Source organism: Serinus canaria, chromosome 13 (assembly GCF_022539315.1).
Source record: "Serinus canaria isolate serCan28SL12 chromosome 13, serCan2020, whole genome shotgun sequence".
Classification (NCBI taxonomy): domain Eukaryota; kingdom Metazoa; phylum Chordata; class Aves; order Passeriformes; family Fringillidae; genus Serinus; species Serinus canaria.
In genome coordinates this window covers 10030923-10044827 of record NC_066327.1, presented here as the reverse complement: position 1 = coordinate 10044827, position 13905 = coordinate 10030923, and the positions used below count along the sequence as shown (strand labels likewise).

At 38.6% G+C, this 13905-nt stretch overlaps 1 protein-coding gene across 1 annotated transcript in view; it reads right to left on the bottom strand.

The window, feature by feature from the left end:
* SPOCK1 (SPARC (osteonectin), cwcv and kazal like domains proteoglycan 1) overlaps positions 1-13905 on the bottom strand; it is a 264963-nt gene that overhangs the window by 101617 nt on the left and 149441 nt on the right. The window contains exon 4 of the mRNA XM_030229277.2: positions 13069-13183. Coding sequence (XP_030085137.1) covers positions 13069-13183 — 115 coding nt within the window. The remainder of the gene's footprint in view (positions 1-13068; positions 13184-13905) is intronic.

Genomic DNA, 13905 nt, shown 5'->3' with positions numbered 1-13905 from the left:
CGTATTTTTTTTAAAAATTAACATAGTTTTGAAATTTGACACAGCTGTAAAAGAGCCTCTAGGTACAAAATTGTTCTTTATTTTAAAACTGGCTGACATTGTATAGGAGAGTGTTCATTCAGATGTGTGAGATAACATAAGCCCTCACTAAGGGAAAAAATAATTTCTTTTCAGAGTGAAAGACCTAGAAAGGAGAAAAGCACAGGGACTGTCAGAGAATGTTTATTTCATGACAAGTTTTGCTGCTGGAGTTAAAGTGAAATGTAAGCAAAACACTGCAGTAATTAGAGTGATCACATCACTAAGTGTTCACAGGATCTGTGAGGTTTTTCTCTTTCTGAATCCTGCAGGTGTAGTTGCAAGTTCTCAGAACACTCTGAAGCATCTGCTCTCCCTGGAAAACTATGCAGAGAGGTAATGATAGAAATTGCCTATTCCTCCTCTGCACAGAAAGAAAGATAAGTTGAAGGCTATTGGGAAAGTCGATTTTGCAATAATATTACTTATTAAAGATACTGTCCCAGGAAATGGAAAAGAAAGGAGACCAGGGATGTTTTTTTAGTAGTTGGCATTCATCAGAAACCAGTGAAGACCCAGGCAAAGGATTTCATCTTTCACAAATCATAATTCAGTGTGTTTAATAGCTATCATTTTAGAAATAAAATATGAAAGGAGCAATGCTGGGTCACTTCCAAATAATGAAAAGAGAAGAAAAAAATATCTCTCAACACTTTTCCAGGAGCAAATTCATACTCTAGCTATCTCCAGAGATCATAATGAAAGATAATGTTTTATTTTCTCTAGGTGCAAATGATAATTGAATACTTGAGTCCGTTGGAGCTGTCTGTATGCTACTGACTCCTTCACAAGCTCAGCATGAACTCAGTTTGTCATTCCATGAAGATGGGAGGTGATGACAGCACCATTCTGATTTGACTGACTTCTCAAAGGTGTGCTGGGAAGTCGTGGGAGTGGATTTTATTTACAACAGCAGTAGAGACTCAGTAAATCCTGAGTGCCAGCTGAGTGCCATAACCATCAGGCTAGTGGCTGAATTTGGCATAATCAATGAAGAGATCAATCTCTCCAATTAACACCCAAGGAAAAGACTAAAACCTCCAGACTTTCAGGGAAAGAGAATTCAATAACTACTCAAAAGCAGATCCAGAAGTCTATTCTACCTGAGTGACAAGGCTTGAACCTCTCTTTTTCACATTCTACACTCAAGGTCTCTTTGTCATCCTACTCACATTTGTGAGGTGAGAGACTTTCTTGTCAAGAACTATTCTTTACATTGCTAGAAAAGGTTTTGTTGAATTGACAGGAAAACCATTTTGTCAGAAGACTCCAGAACACATCTCCTCAACGCTTAAAGCTGAAAGCTTGTTTTCATTTTGAGCTTATTTCTATTTCCACTTTCTCAAAATGTTCCAATCTTCAAAAAAATCTCAGCACGGAGTCGAGTGCAAACTGAGCAAAAGCTACACAGATAATTCTGCAAAGTTAAAAGCTAATCCAAGAACAATAAGACCCCCACAGTTTTAAGTACTTTATCTAATTGCAATATTTGATTTCATAGAGGTGGCAATTTTACACTGACTGCAGTGACTGTAGTCAAGATTTCTTTTTTTTTTTTTTTTTTTTTTAACTAGTTGGAGTAGGAAATAACCCTATGGGATGTGCCAGAATTTTTGATTTTTTTAAATTGCAGTTACTGAACATTCTGTATTTACTTGTAATGAATCTTTTAGGATTTCATTGTGAAAGTAGAGAACATGCATGCAATAAGTGATAACAAAATGAAGGCTTGATAATTCTCTCTTAACTAATTTGAAAACTTGTTAATCTTCCTGCCCCTGCTATTTCACAAAGATTTAATAACACAGATCTGTAGAAATGTTTTGTGATAATTATGCTCCATTAATGTAATTGAATCTATCATGATATATTTCCTATTTATTTATTTATTTAGACAGCTCTGTGCTGTAGCTGGTTAAGCAGCTTAGAATTAATATATGGATCAAAGACACCATAGAATATTTTCAGTTGGAAGGGATCTGTAAAACATCATCCAGTCCAACCCCCTGCAATGAGCAGGGATGTTTTTCTTATGCCCATGATTTTTTCTGCCCCACCTCTCAAGATGTAGAAGATGCTCATGGGAATTAAATTATTATATATTACAAGACAATCATATATTACAAACCTTGAGATAGAAGCAATATTCTTTCAAAAGTGCTAAGGTATTAAACACTCTTTGTGCCTAAAAGGTGAATGGCTCAGCATCACCTTTCCATATGTAACAGTGATACCTGAGCAAACACATTTAAAGAAGCAAAATATTTGGGGTTGATTTCTAATTATGTTTACATACAGAGCTTTGAACAGAATGGACCTTGGTGGCTCATGTCCATACCTAATCTCATCTGGGCTTCATTGGTTGAAGAAATCTGGTACAAAATGACTAAATTGAAAATCTGTTGGTAGAACTCTTGATGAGCTGTGGCCAAGCACTAAGGAGGCAATCATAAGCTTGTTAATAAAAAGAGAACGACAGAAATTGAAATATTAAAGAAGCAGGAAGTAATAGATTAAAAGTTAATTTGATTACATAACATGCACCAAATAAGAAAATGATTGATGCAAGAAGCTCCTTTTCATTGTTTTCATTTGCTATTTCTTTCAAAAGAGTGCCATTAGATGGAACTGCATGGCTCTGAAAGAGATCAAACACCAAAGACTATCTTTTTCAATTTTCTATTTTAGCTGACATTCACGTCTTTGTTGTTAATCTAGTTTGGAACTGGCAAACCTCTGTGGAAATATCTTCACAGTGTAAGTTTTTTGCAAGCTTCAACTCAAAAATGAAAGCTCGTTGATGAATTCCTTAGGGTAGTCTTGGCTATGGTTTCATCATTTTTCCTAGTGAAGTTTTGTGCCTGAACTGAAGGATGTTGAAGGAGATGTGAAATTTAGCAGAACTCAGCTGGAAGCCACTCAGCTTTGGAGGAGCCAAAGCTCCCCCCCAGCAAAGCCCTACCTGTGGGTAGGAAGCTGTGAATACTCAAGGCAGGAGGTGTGGAAGAGTCTGACCCAGCTGATCAGAGTTTCAGCCTGCTGTTATTGGTGCCTTTCACTGCCAGGGAATGGCTTCAGAAGCAATAACTGGCAAATCTCAGCAGTGCAAAGGTAAAATAAAATAAAAAATAAAAACTGTTTTGTAAAATCAAACTGTAAAATAAAAACTGTTTTGCAAGCAATAAAGATCAGGTTTTAGTTGGTTTAAAAGCTGTGTGTGTTGAGTCTGCATCACACAGAAGTCACAGGGTTGGAAAAACCAGCAAACTGGCCAGCATCAAATGAAATGCAATATATTTGAGGCCTAATTTGCAAATTTCATACAAAGTATATTGTTTGTAATATTGACTGCAATTGGAATGTATAATACCATTTACCAAAAGGCAGATTTTAAATGCTGCATGTGCAACATTTTTTCCAATATAACAGGGTGCCGGAAATTGAAGAAAAACTTTAATAAAATTCCTTTACTGTAAACATCAGTCCCAATCTTACAAAAGCATGGCTTTTATTAGCACTAAAAAGACTTCCACTGAACACATTTATGTCCTGAGGCTTCTACAGCAAAAACCAGCAATAAATTTAGAATCTCCAGTAAACAGATTATTGTATAAACACAGAATAATTTTTTGGTGCATTGGAGGTCATTTGTGAACATTAAATAGTAATTTACGACTGACTGGATTACTCAACAGATTGAAGATAGGGATAAAAAGCAAAAAGACAGGCACATATTACATACTATCACAAATTTGCTTCCAGCAATTGTATGGTTAAGATTTTTATGAAAAACACAAAGAATGGGAATCAGGAAATACATCCTTAACTTACTGGGCTGTGCTAAACCCAAAAATATTGCAGATTCCAAGTCATGAGAGGATTAATGTAGTCATAGAAGAAGTCAGACAAGAGCAAAGCAAAACTACACCCATGTGACCACCAGGGCCAGTGGTGAAATGCAGTGCTGCTGCCAGGAAATCCAAAGAATGTGGAACTGCCCTCCTGGACCCCTCATCCTCTTACACCAACCTGTTTGTATTTTAAATGACAGTGTATGGAGATTGATTGAAAATCCAAGAATTATGAGGCTGCTCCATATGCAAAGCCTAACAGCTTCTTAGAGAATGAGGATTCAGAGGCAGTGAATCCCTTCCAATTTCATTCACTTGTTCACTGTTCATTTGTTGGCAAATCTCATGACATTTGCCAAGCAGATGACATTTATACCAATTACTGTTTTCATTTCTTGTTCACTTTAAAGTGAGCAAGAGGAGCTTTACAAACAGCAAAAAGCCAACATCCCTTGTGCTATCAACAGCTCAGAGTCCAAGTCAGGAACAGGGAAATGCCATGGAGGAGGTGACTGAACTTTTAACTCTGCCTTCCTCCAGCTATCCTGAGGGAAACAGGAACTTTTGGCTGCTCACTTAGCTTTGGATGGTGGCTCTTAACAAGCTGATAATAGCTGTGCCAAGAGGTTTCTAAATGACCAATGCTGCAGTCTCCAAAAGAACCCACTGAGACAGTAAAGCCACTGAAGAACAAACATGATGTTGTCCTTGTTTTACCTTTCATATATTTAAGTTTTCCTGCTGGCTTGTGCTTCCCATGAATCTGCTGCACAAACTTACATTCACACATTAACTTTCAGACATGCATTTTCCATCATTATACATTAGCTTACATATTAGTCAGAGCTCAGAGCTCTAAACACTGCATTTTATATATAGTTTGTATGTAATGCTGAACCAGGTATGGCATTTATTTCAAACTCTTTCCCTGGCCCCCCTTTTTGTTATCACATTAATAAAAGAATGTTTAATATTACAGAGAAAAGTAATTAGTGTGTGTTTCTAGGAAGGATGAAACAAATAGAGAATGTTATGCAGTAGTGCTTAAAGCAGCAAAGTGCACATGTATTTACATCATATATCAATTTAGAGATCACAAAGTGTCAAAGCCAGAGCTGTCCTCCAGAAAGCTCAGGTGAAAGCCCAGCTGGAATAAGGACTTCCAAGCTGCACACATTCCAACAGGGGTGATGGAAGAATCATCAGGGGTTTAAAGCAGGCATGGATAAAACAGCCATTTTAAAATGGGGATTAATTTAAGAAATAAAAATTAAGAATTAAAATCTTAACATCTTTTTTGATGACTCAGAGTCACTGCAAAACTAAAGATCTAAAAAGAATTTAAACAGCAAGAAGATGAAATGATAATTTTGGGTTTCTTTCTTAACTGATCTCAGCAGCCAAACCCAATGATCTCTGCTACAAAGGAAAACTAAAACAGCCAAGAGGAATGTCTTTTTAAGAGAGCTTGTTTTATAAAAAAAGACTATGAACATTTGCCAAATCTAGCAAAACAATAGAAGGTTATTATTCCAAAATAAATACTGAGGAACCATTTAGGAAAACTCCAAAAGTTTTAGCTGGATTTGAATAGACTTAGGCCAGAAATTAGCCAGTTTCCAACAAGAAAGGTTTAGGTGTTCAGGATTCATCCAAATAGAGTACAGGAGGCAAAAAACCTTATTATCCCTTAGACAGAACTTGATAGGCTTATGAAAAAGTTTATTTTATACTTTTGCAGAGGGATTAGACTTAATGATCCAAGAAGTCACTTCTAGTCCATTTTTATATACTGCTAAAAGCATACAACTAGAAATATTAAGAGTGGGAATATTACAAAGAGGTATTCAACCCATTCAGTAATAGTATCTTTAAATGCAAAAACTATTTATAAATGCTAATTAAAGTGCAGAAAAAAAGAAGTTATTTTCTCATTCTGTTCAATATAAAAACGCTCTGAAGATAGCAAAGGTACCCAGAAGTATTCAGGTGGTTTCAGTGAGTGCTCTGAAGCTGGTCTGAAAGGAGCAACCAGCAGGAGATTGTCTCAATGCCCCCTGTGCCTCCTTTGTGCTTGCAGCTCCCTCAGGGGAAAGCAGAGCACAGTGAGGCAGGAGCTGCAGGGTAAAAGCCAATGACCTCAGCAGTGAGATGCTCACCCAGCAGCCTGGTGGCTGTGAGTGAAATACCCTGAATCCCCTGCTGACTGCAAGAACAACTTCATCCACTGGCATGGGATGAGGACACACTCTAGAGTCTGTTATGGGAGAGCTGTGCATTACCATATATATCTCAAAGTTACTCATGTCCAGAAGAGCCCATCACCTTGCACTACTCTAATGAGGTCTAAAGCTGCTGGAGTGTTAACCAGTTCTGTGGAGAGACAAGCAGAGTGGCTAACTGGCCTTGGGATGCAGAAAGTCCAGGCTATTGGTGACAATCTTGTGCAATTCCCATGGGAGATGTCTGTGCTCTGCCTGACCATAGTTTTTCATGTGTACATTTTTCTGTAGAAGTTTGGAAATTCATGGAAATACCAAAATACATGGTGTAAAATTTGAGGTCTTTTTGCTTTGAGTCAGTAATCATATATGAATTTAAAGATGACTGCAGTCATTTTTTTACTTAAAATCAATGAAGGATCTTTCACAAGTTTGTGAATTGTTCAGGGGTCTTTTACCTCTGATTTTTCAAATACACAAAGTCAACAAAATACCTAGAGCTTGGGAAAGCCAGAAAACAGCCTAAAAGGAACAAGAATTCTCATCTGTTGAGAGGACAGACCATAGCCAGCTTCCTCCAGAAAGCAATCAACTGGAGGGTGTTTGTGCAGAAACCCCTGGCAGCAAGTGGGTCACTGAAGGCTCAGAACTGAGCGAGCTCATATCAGCGTGTGGGATGAAAGCCAGTCCCTCCACAGCTCTCCACATGGTCTCCAGCTAAAAGCAATTTAATGTAGGCAGAGCTGAAGCTGAGAAATGGATCACTTTGAGGGGGAGACCTGCAGTTTACAAATGACCCTGCTCAGTAGAGTGATATCTGCTTTTAACACCAGCGAGTGCTGTTCCAATGTTCAAGCATGCTTGGATTGAATCCCGGGTGGTTACTGATGGAGACTCTCTTGGAGGAAAAGCTATTAACCTTTGGGAGTTCATGCTTAGATCATAATTTTCATAATCAAAATTTTAGAAATAACTGTAATGGGGAATAAAGGATAGTGCCAGACTCTTATGCTATTCTCTCTTAATAGTCAGTGGTCCCATTGAGCATTTATAGATTGATGGCACATCATACCATGTGCTCTCTGTCTTATTAAAAGGCAACTTGGACTCCATAACAAAACAAACATTCCTTATTTCCATGTGTCTGTTACTTGCCTTTTGCAAAATCCCAAACTCTTGTGCTGTAGTGGAGGAGCCTTTGTTGTCAGGCAATCTGGAGATGAAATATTTTTAAAAGCTTTCAAGTTCCCTCCAAGGACTTGCACACATCACTTGCACACCCCTTGCACATCACATTATCTACTGCACTTGGCTGTGACCTCAAGGCCCCTCTCTCCTTGATTTTCCTGCTTCTCATTTCTCTTTGTGGACAAACAGCAGGAGCCACAGTGAAACTGTGCAATGTACCGTGAGGGACTGGATATTAGTAAGAATAACAGTCTTTACAGAGTAATGCACTGGAGTTAACAACTCACAAAAAAATACCCCAAACAACAAACATTTACTCAATCCTCTTCATGTCTAGAACTTTCATTCACTGAGGATTACAGTAACTCTCCAAGATTCTATCAGAGCTACCCTTGGGAAAAATAAGCCTAAATTCTGGCAATTTCCCCAGTACAATAGCTTTGTTTGAAAGAAACTTAATGCAATCTATTTGGTCTTGTGATTGTGTGTTTAACCAAATATTTCAATGCTCTTTCTTCCAAAGCAAAAATCTATGCCAGTAGATTAATCAATACTCAGCACTAGAGGTAGATAAAAAGTTTTTCATAAAAAGCATTCCTTTTCTTTTTTTTCCCCTTTTTTCTTCCTAGGAAAAGTCAGATTTAGAGACTTCAAATCAGTTTGCAGGTATGTGTAAATATTGTTGTATTGTTCCTTGGAAAAAATCCAACCTATTTGAAATGGCTTTCTTTTATAATAAAACAATGGTCAAAAGATTTTCTTTAGACTCTGAAGTGTGCAGTTTTCTTCCCTTAATTCTGAAAACATTAATCAGCAAAAGAATTCATTTGATGTTCATAAATAAATCTGCAGTAAATATAACTCCTAACTGTGAATTCATCACCAAGACCGCTAGAGATGCAGAAAATAATTATGATATTTATGAGGTTTAAGTTGGATATCAGGAGAAGTTTGGGCACTGGAAGAGGCTCCCCAAGGAAGTGGTCACAGCATCAAGCCTGACAGAGTTCAAGGAGTATTTGCACAATTCTCTCAGGCACATGGTGGGATTCTTGGGGTGTCCTGGGCAGGGCTGGGAATTGGACTCTGTTCTTGGTGAGTCCCTTCCAACTCAGCATATTCTGTGACTCTGTGGTTCATGTGAAGTACCCTTTGGGCTATGCTTTTTCCCCCCCTGAACTGTACATAATACACAAATGAACAACAATAATTTTCTGAATCAGTGTTAAAAGGAAGAAGAGAATAGAAAAGAGCTGTGAACACAGCAAGGTTAACTGGGGAGCCATCTGATGGTATTAGTTGATCCAAAGATAATTAATCATCACCCAAGTTTGGTTCTCCTATGGATTTCTCACCTACTCAGGCTTTGATAAATAAATCAAACCACAAAAATCAGGCAGAATTAAATGAGCTGAGGACCAAGCCCTCCATGGCATCAGTCAGGGCACAGGGACTGTGGGAGCTGGGTTTTCAGCTCAGGAAGCTGTAACCCCCAGGGGAGCCCTTGGTGTTGTGCCAACCCTTCATTAGCATTAGCAGCGAGACAAACAGAAAGAAACACAAGTCAGAGAGAACAGCAAAAAAACAGGGCTGGGTTTATAGGCCCTATTTTAGCACCTTTTAAAAGGTGATTGTTGATGCAATCATAGACATTGAGGAATAGCACTGTCTCAAACCCCTGCTTATGTGCACAACTTTTCAGTAAATCCCTGGAGGTGCATTTGCTGTGGTCAGAGATTTTTCTGTAATGCTCCCAGCAGCTCTTCAATGCAGGTGGGTCACTGATGTGCTGGCAGTGATTGCTTTGCCTCCCCATTTTGGATACAATTTAAAACACTCACTGGCAAACCAGAGCGATGCTACAAAAATGCTCTATTTCACATATGGGGATGTTTTACTTGACTTGTTTTGAACAGGGTCCTTCCTAACCAGAAATGGTGTATCAGCTGCAGGATTTGTAAAGAAAGAGATGGAGATTTGTCTGCTCCTTGTGGGTAAGTGTAGTTGCCAACACTGCCATGCTGGTCAGACCAAGGTTTTGACGTGTAATTTAGAAGAACAGATGTTTTATCTGGGAACTTGTCCAGATTTAAAAAAAAAAAAAAAAGTGAGAAACTCAGTAGTAGACTCTTTTGTCAGCAGCACTATCCTTAAAAGTCCTGGAGAAATAGTAAATAGCTGGATTTCTAAGACACAGCAGAGAAGCAGAGAAGCAGTGTGATTATCTTTGTGAGTGACTTCCATTGCAGTGATGAACTAATTGGTCATTGCTGGTCAAATGGACTGAACAAAGCTGTAAACCCTGGACATGTTAATATGGCCATTATTTTCACATCAATCCTCTCTTCTCATTCTGTTCTTTTGTAAAGAGCTCAAGAGTGACATCTTTCCTTCCCATCCACTGCGCTGTCAGCACCAGCAGACACAAATGGCTTAAAGTATTCTGGGACTGAGAATGCATGAGAAAACTTTGAGAGACATTAACTACTGCCTTTCATGCAAAACTGAGCTAATAAAGACTTCTCCTCATAGATGTCCAAATGGAAAGGGGTTTTAATCCACTCAAAAAGATTTCATAAGACTCTATCACTAGTACAAGGACTATTAAGCATGCAAGAAGGTACCTCCAAATTTATATTTTTCACACTTTTCAATTACAACTCAGTCTTTCCTTTTCTCTAAATGTACTGTCCACTTCATACTGTAAATGCCTTAGAGGATGTGCTGACAAAACTCTATTATCTGTCTGAAGTACCTCTCAGCCATCCTCTGCCTTAACTTCTGAAGTTCTAACAGCTTACTAGAAAATTTAGTTGGTTAATGCCCATGGAGAAAGACAAAAAAATGAATAAGCTACCCAGTGGTTTTCCCCTGTTATTGTCTGGGTTCTCCTATCTTTCTGCTTGTGATAGGGTCTTCAAGAAAACACATATAAATAAAACACAAACAATTAACATGGATAAATATACCAACAAGAATCCAAATGATGCTATTTTGCCAAGTTCCCTTTGGGCTATGCCCTTTTCCTTGAATTGTACATAATAACCAAATGAAAACAAATTATTTTCAGAATCAGTATAAAAAGGAACAAGAGACTGAAAAAAAATAAATCTACTGACACAGCAAGGTTAATTGGGAAACCAACTGATTGTATCAGGAGATCCAAAGGGCAGAGAGTTAGAATTAGATGATCTTTGAGGTCCCTTCCAACCCAAACCATTCCATGAATCAAGACCCAGGGCTGCTCACCAGGTGACTGTGCAGGGGAGGAGGAGCAGAGAAGGAGGAGGCTGCAGATGCTGCCCAGGAGAGGCCAGACTGCCCCTGGGGTAGGGTCTGAGTAGCTTAAATAACACATTTCCATGCAACTCAATTTTCTACACTGCTACTGAGCTCCTGCAGTGGTTTAAGAAGTAGGCATTCCAGCAGGAAGGAAATGAAATGGGAATGGCATCGTGCTGGCACTGGTGCTTTCAGAGTTTGCAGCACACTGTGCTTGAAAACCACAGCTCTCCAGCCAGGCTGGCACTGGGGGACACAAACCAGCAGAGCTCTGCCTGGGAGGCTCAGCAATAACAAAGGTGTTGCTCTCGATTACTTTTTGCTGAGCCAACATCCTGTGTAAAGCCACTGCAGCAAGTTGATAATGATGCATGAAATGGAAAATCCTCCTGAGCACACCCAAAAGAACCATGGATGTGCAAAACAATCACAGCAGCACCTGGTTATCTGGTAATTGTTCTACATGTGCCCACACTAATATATTCAGATTTTAGCTGGTTTTACATAGGTGCAACTCCACCCCTTTTAATGTGTTTACTCCTGATTAACACAGCATTTAATATAACTGGAGTCAGATGTACAGCAGTATTCAGCTCTGGCACAGAAAAAACCAGAATGCTGTGAGACTGAAGATGAAAACCTTCAGGGGGTGCCACTCCACTGATTCAAATCAACAGACAATTTGCCCTGGTTACTTCCCTCCTTGACCTGTGTACCCTCTGAGGCCAGGCTAGCTGGGTACATGGAGAATAAAACCACTGTGGGGTTATATGTGCCACTGTCACATAGCAGCAGTAGTTCTTTCAGCATTGCAAAACTTGCTGGAAATTGTTTGGAGAATTTTCAAAGTTTTCAATAGTTTTCGATTCATCTCCATAGTCACAGTGCTACTCAAAGGTTTGCTGAAACAGCTGCAGGCAGTGCAGGAATCATAGAGAGATCACATGAAACACAGCTTGCTTTCTGCAAAGAAAGGATATTCACTTCCTCTGCACCATTCCTCTGAACATTTTGACTACTTTGGAGACATTAAATACTGGAAATAGCTCAGAAAGCATTTGGCTCAACATCTATGTCTATATATCACAAGGACTACTATATAATGCAAGGATTTAAACCAGGTTTCAATCCCTCCTCACTAGAAAACATAAGCTACATAATGTCAGAAATATCATTAGAGTGTAAGCACTGCATATAGCAGACTCCTAACTTCCTTCCAGGGATCATTCCATACTGAAAACCAAATACTGAACACACTGCCTCATGCACATTACACCATTAACTTTGGATTATCAATCAAAGACTAATTTTTCTTACAGGATTAGCTTCCTCAGCCAGGCGACAGTGAGGAAAGATGAGCTGTAGTACATGGGAATCAGATCATCCTGAATTTAGTTTGGCTTAAACAGTTGCTGAACTACAATATTGGCTTACAACAACATTTGGGGACTTGACCTGTGTTACAGGTAAATTTTTTCTTCCACACTAAACAGAGAGAGAAATGGAAGAGCAGTCCCCAGATTTATCACTCAAACATAATGAAAGCAAGACAATGAATTCTCCATAAAGTGCAGACCAAGCATTCAGAGGTGCTCACTAGAGCAGTACACGATTTATTCTGTCATATATCTGCAGGCAGGTGGAGGGGCTGACTCCTCCAGTTTAATTCTGGGTCTTGACTCATTCTCTGGAGATACTCAACTCTAGTTTCCCTGCTGGTTCTACTAGTTCTCCTTCCAAAATAGGACAAAGTTACGTTTTTTTCCTCAACATTTGTTTATAAATGTCTCAATTCTTGGTTGTAACATATCTCAAGCCATGAGCAGTAGGCTTTTCTTCTTCTCTTTGTAGTTTCTCTCTGTGAAGTTCTGTGGTCTAATTTGAACATCCTGGCCTTGTCACATAACAACTGAGTTCATTTGCTCTTAATTCAGTCATTCAGCAATTTGATCTGCATATTTCTCTAGTTATGAGACTTCTCAAGGAGTTGCTCTACAAACTTCCACCAACACTTTTCAGCTCTTTAGGAAATTTAAGTTTGATACATTTTTAAAAAAATCTTTATTAATCTCCTGTTAATTACTTCTAATTAAGATACCAAAAGTGTAGATATTTCTGGCACAGTGTTTTCATATTTCATGTTTTCAGTTTTTAAAATATGCATAATTACTGCTCTCTGGGGGGAGAAAATCCTTCCCAGAACTGGGAGAGGATTCTGCAATCCACACCACAGGATGCAGCATGATCTGGGTCATCTTTCAAATAGCCTCGGCTATAAATATAAGACATCTGTCTTTTTTTTTTTTTTTTTTAAACCGAAATTAAAATTTAAAAGAATGTTGTAAAACGATGGGAATTTTAATATTAATTTTGGAGTTTTCTCATTTTACTTCTTCTCCCACACTGTGGCAGACACACAAGCCTGGAGGAAGGGGAAGTTTCCTCACCTGTGCACCAGCTGCTTGCGGCTCACGCAAATCGCGGTCTCGTAGTCGTGGGTGACACACACTTTGTGTGGGCTGCACTTCACCTTCAGGCAGGGATCTTTGGATGGATCAAGGGCTGAAAGAAATCAAAATTAATATTAAATCATTAAATTATTAAATCATTAAAAAAAGAAAGTGAGAAATGCACGCAGAGGGTTCTCCCAGCAGGTGACAACTGGTTAGAATGAACACTCCCACACGTGAGTGACCAAATCCCTGGATATTTTATTGTGTGTGCTGCTGTTTTCAGACTGCATGGGAGGTAGAGAAGTTTACACAGAAAGAAAATGGAGAGCTTAAAGACTCATTACTGAACAGTGATCTAATTGGTGTGCACATGAATATTAGACATGAGACTTTGGGATGAAGTTCTGGTTTAACAATCTGTATTACACTGTTTATTTCACAGAAAAGCTATGTTTGGATAAAATACACTGAAATACCAAAATGACCTATATATAAGAAGATAACTAAAAACTGATATAATGCAGAGTGCTAATAAATTTAATTTCACAGCTGCTGTAAAAGAGGCATAATACTTTTAGAGATGATTTTTAATTTTTTATAGCTCAACTTCACCTGTATTTAAAATGCTTGAGTAGAAAAGCTACAACAAAATAATCCTGGCTTTCATACAACAACCTGCAGCACCAGCAGTGCTGTCAGAGTTGGGATCAGACAGCACAATTGAGTTGCCATCTCAGAGCAAACATGTTCAAGCTCTTGTCCTATTTGAAAGGTATCTGTCTAAATTCATTCTTCCACAAAAGAAGGTTTCTAAAAATCAGCAATAAGATA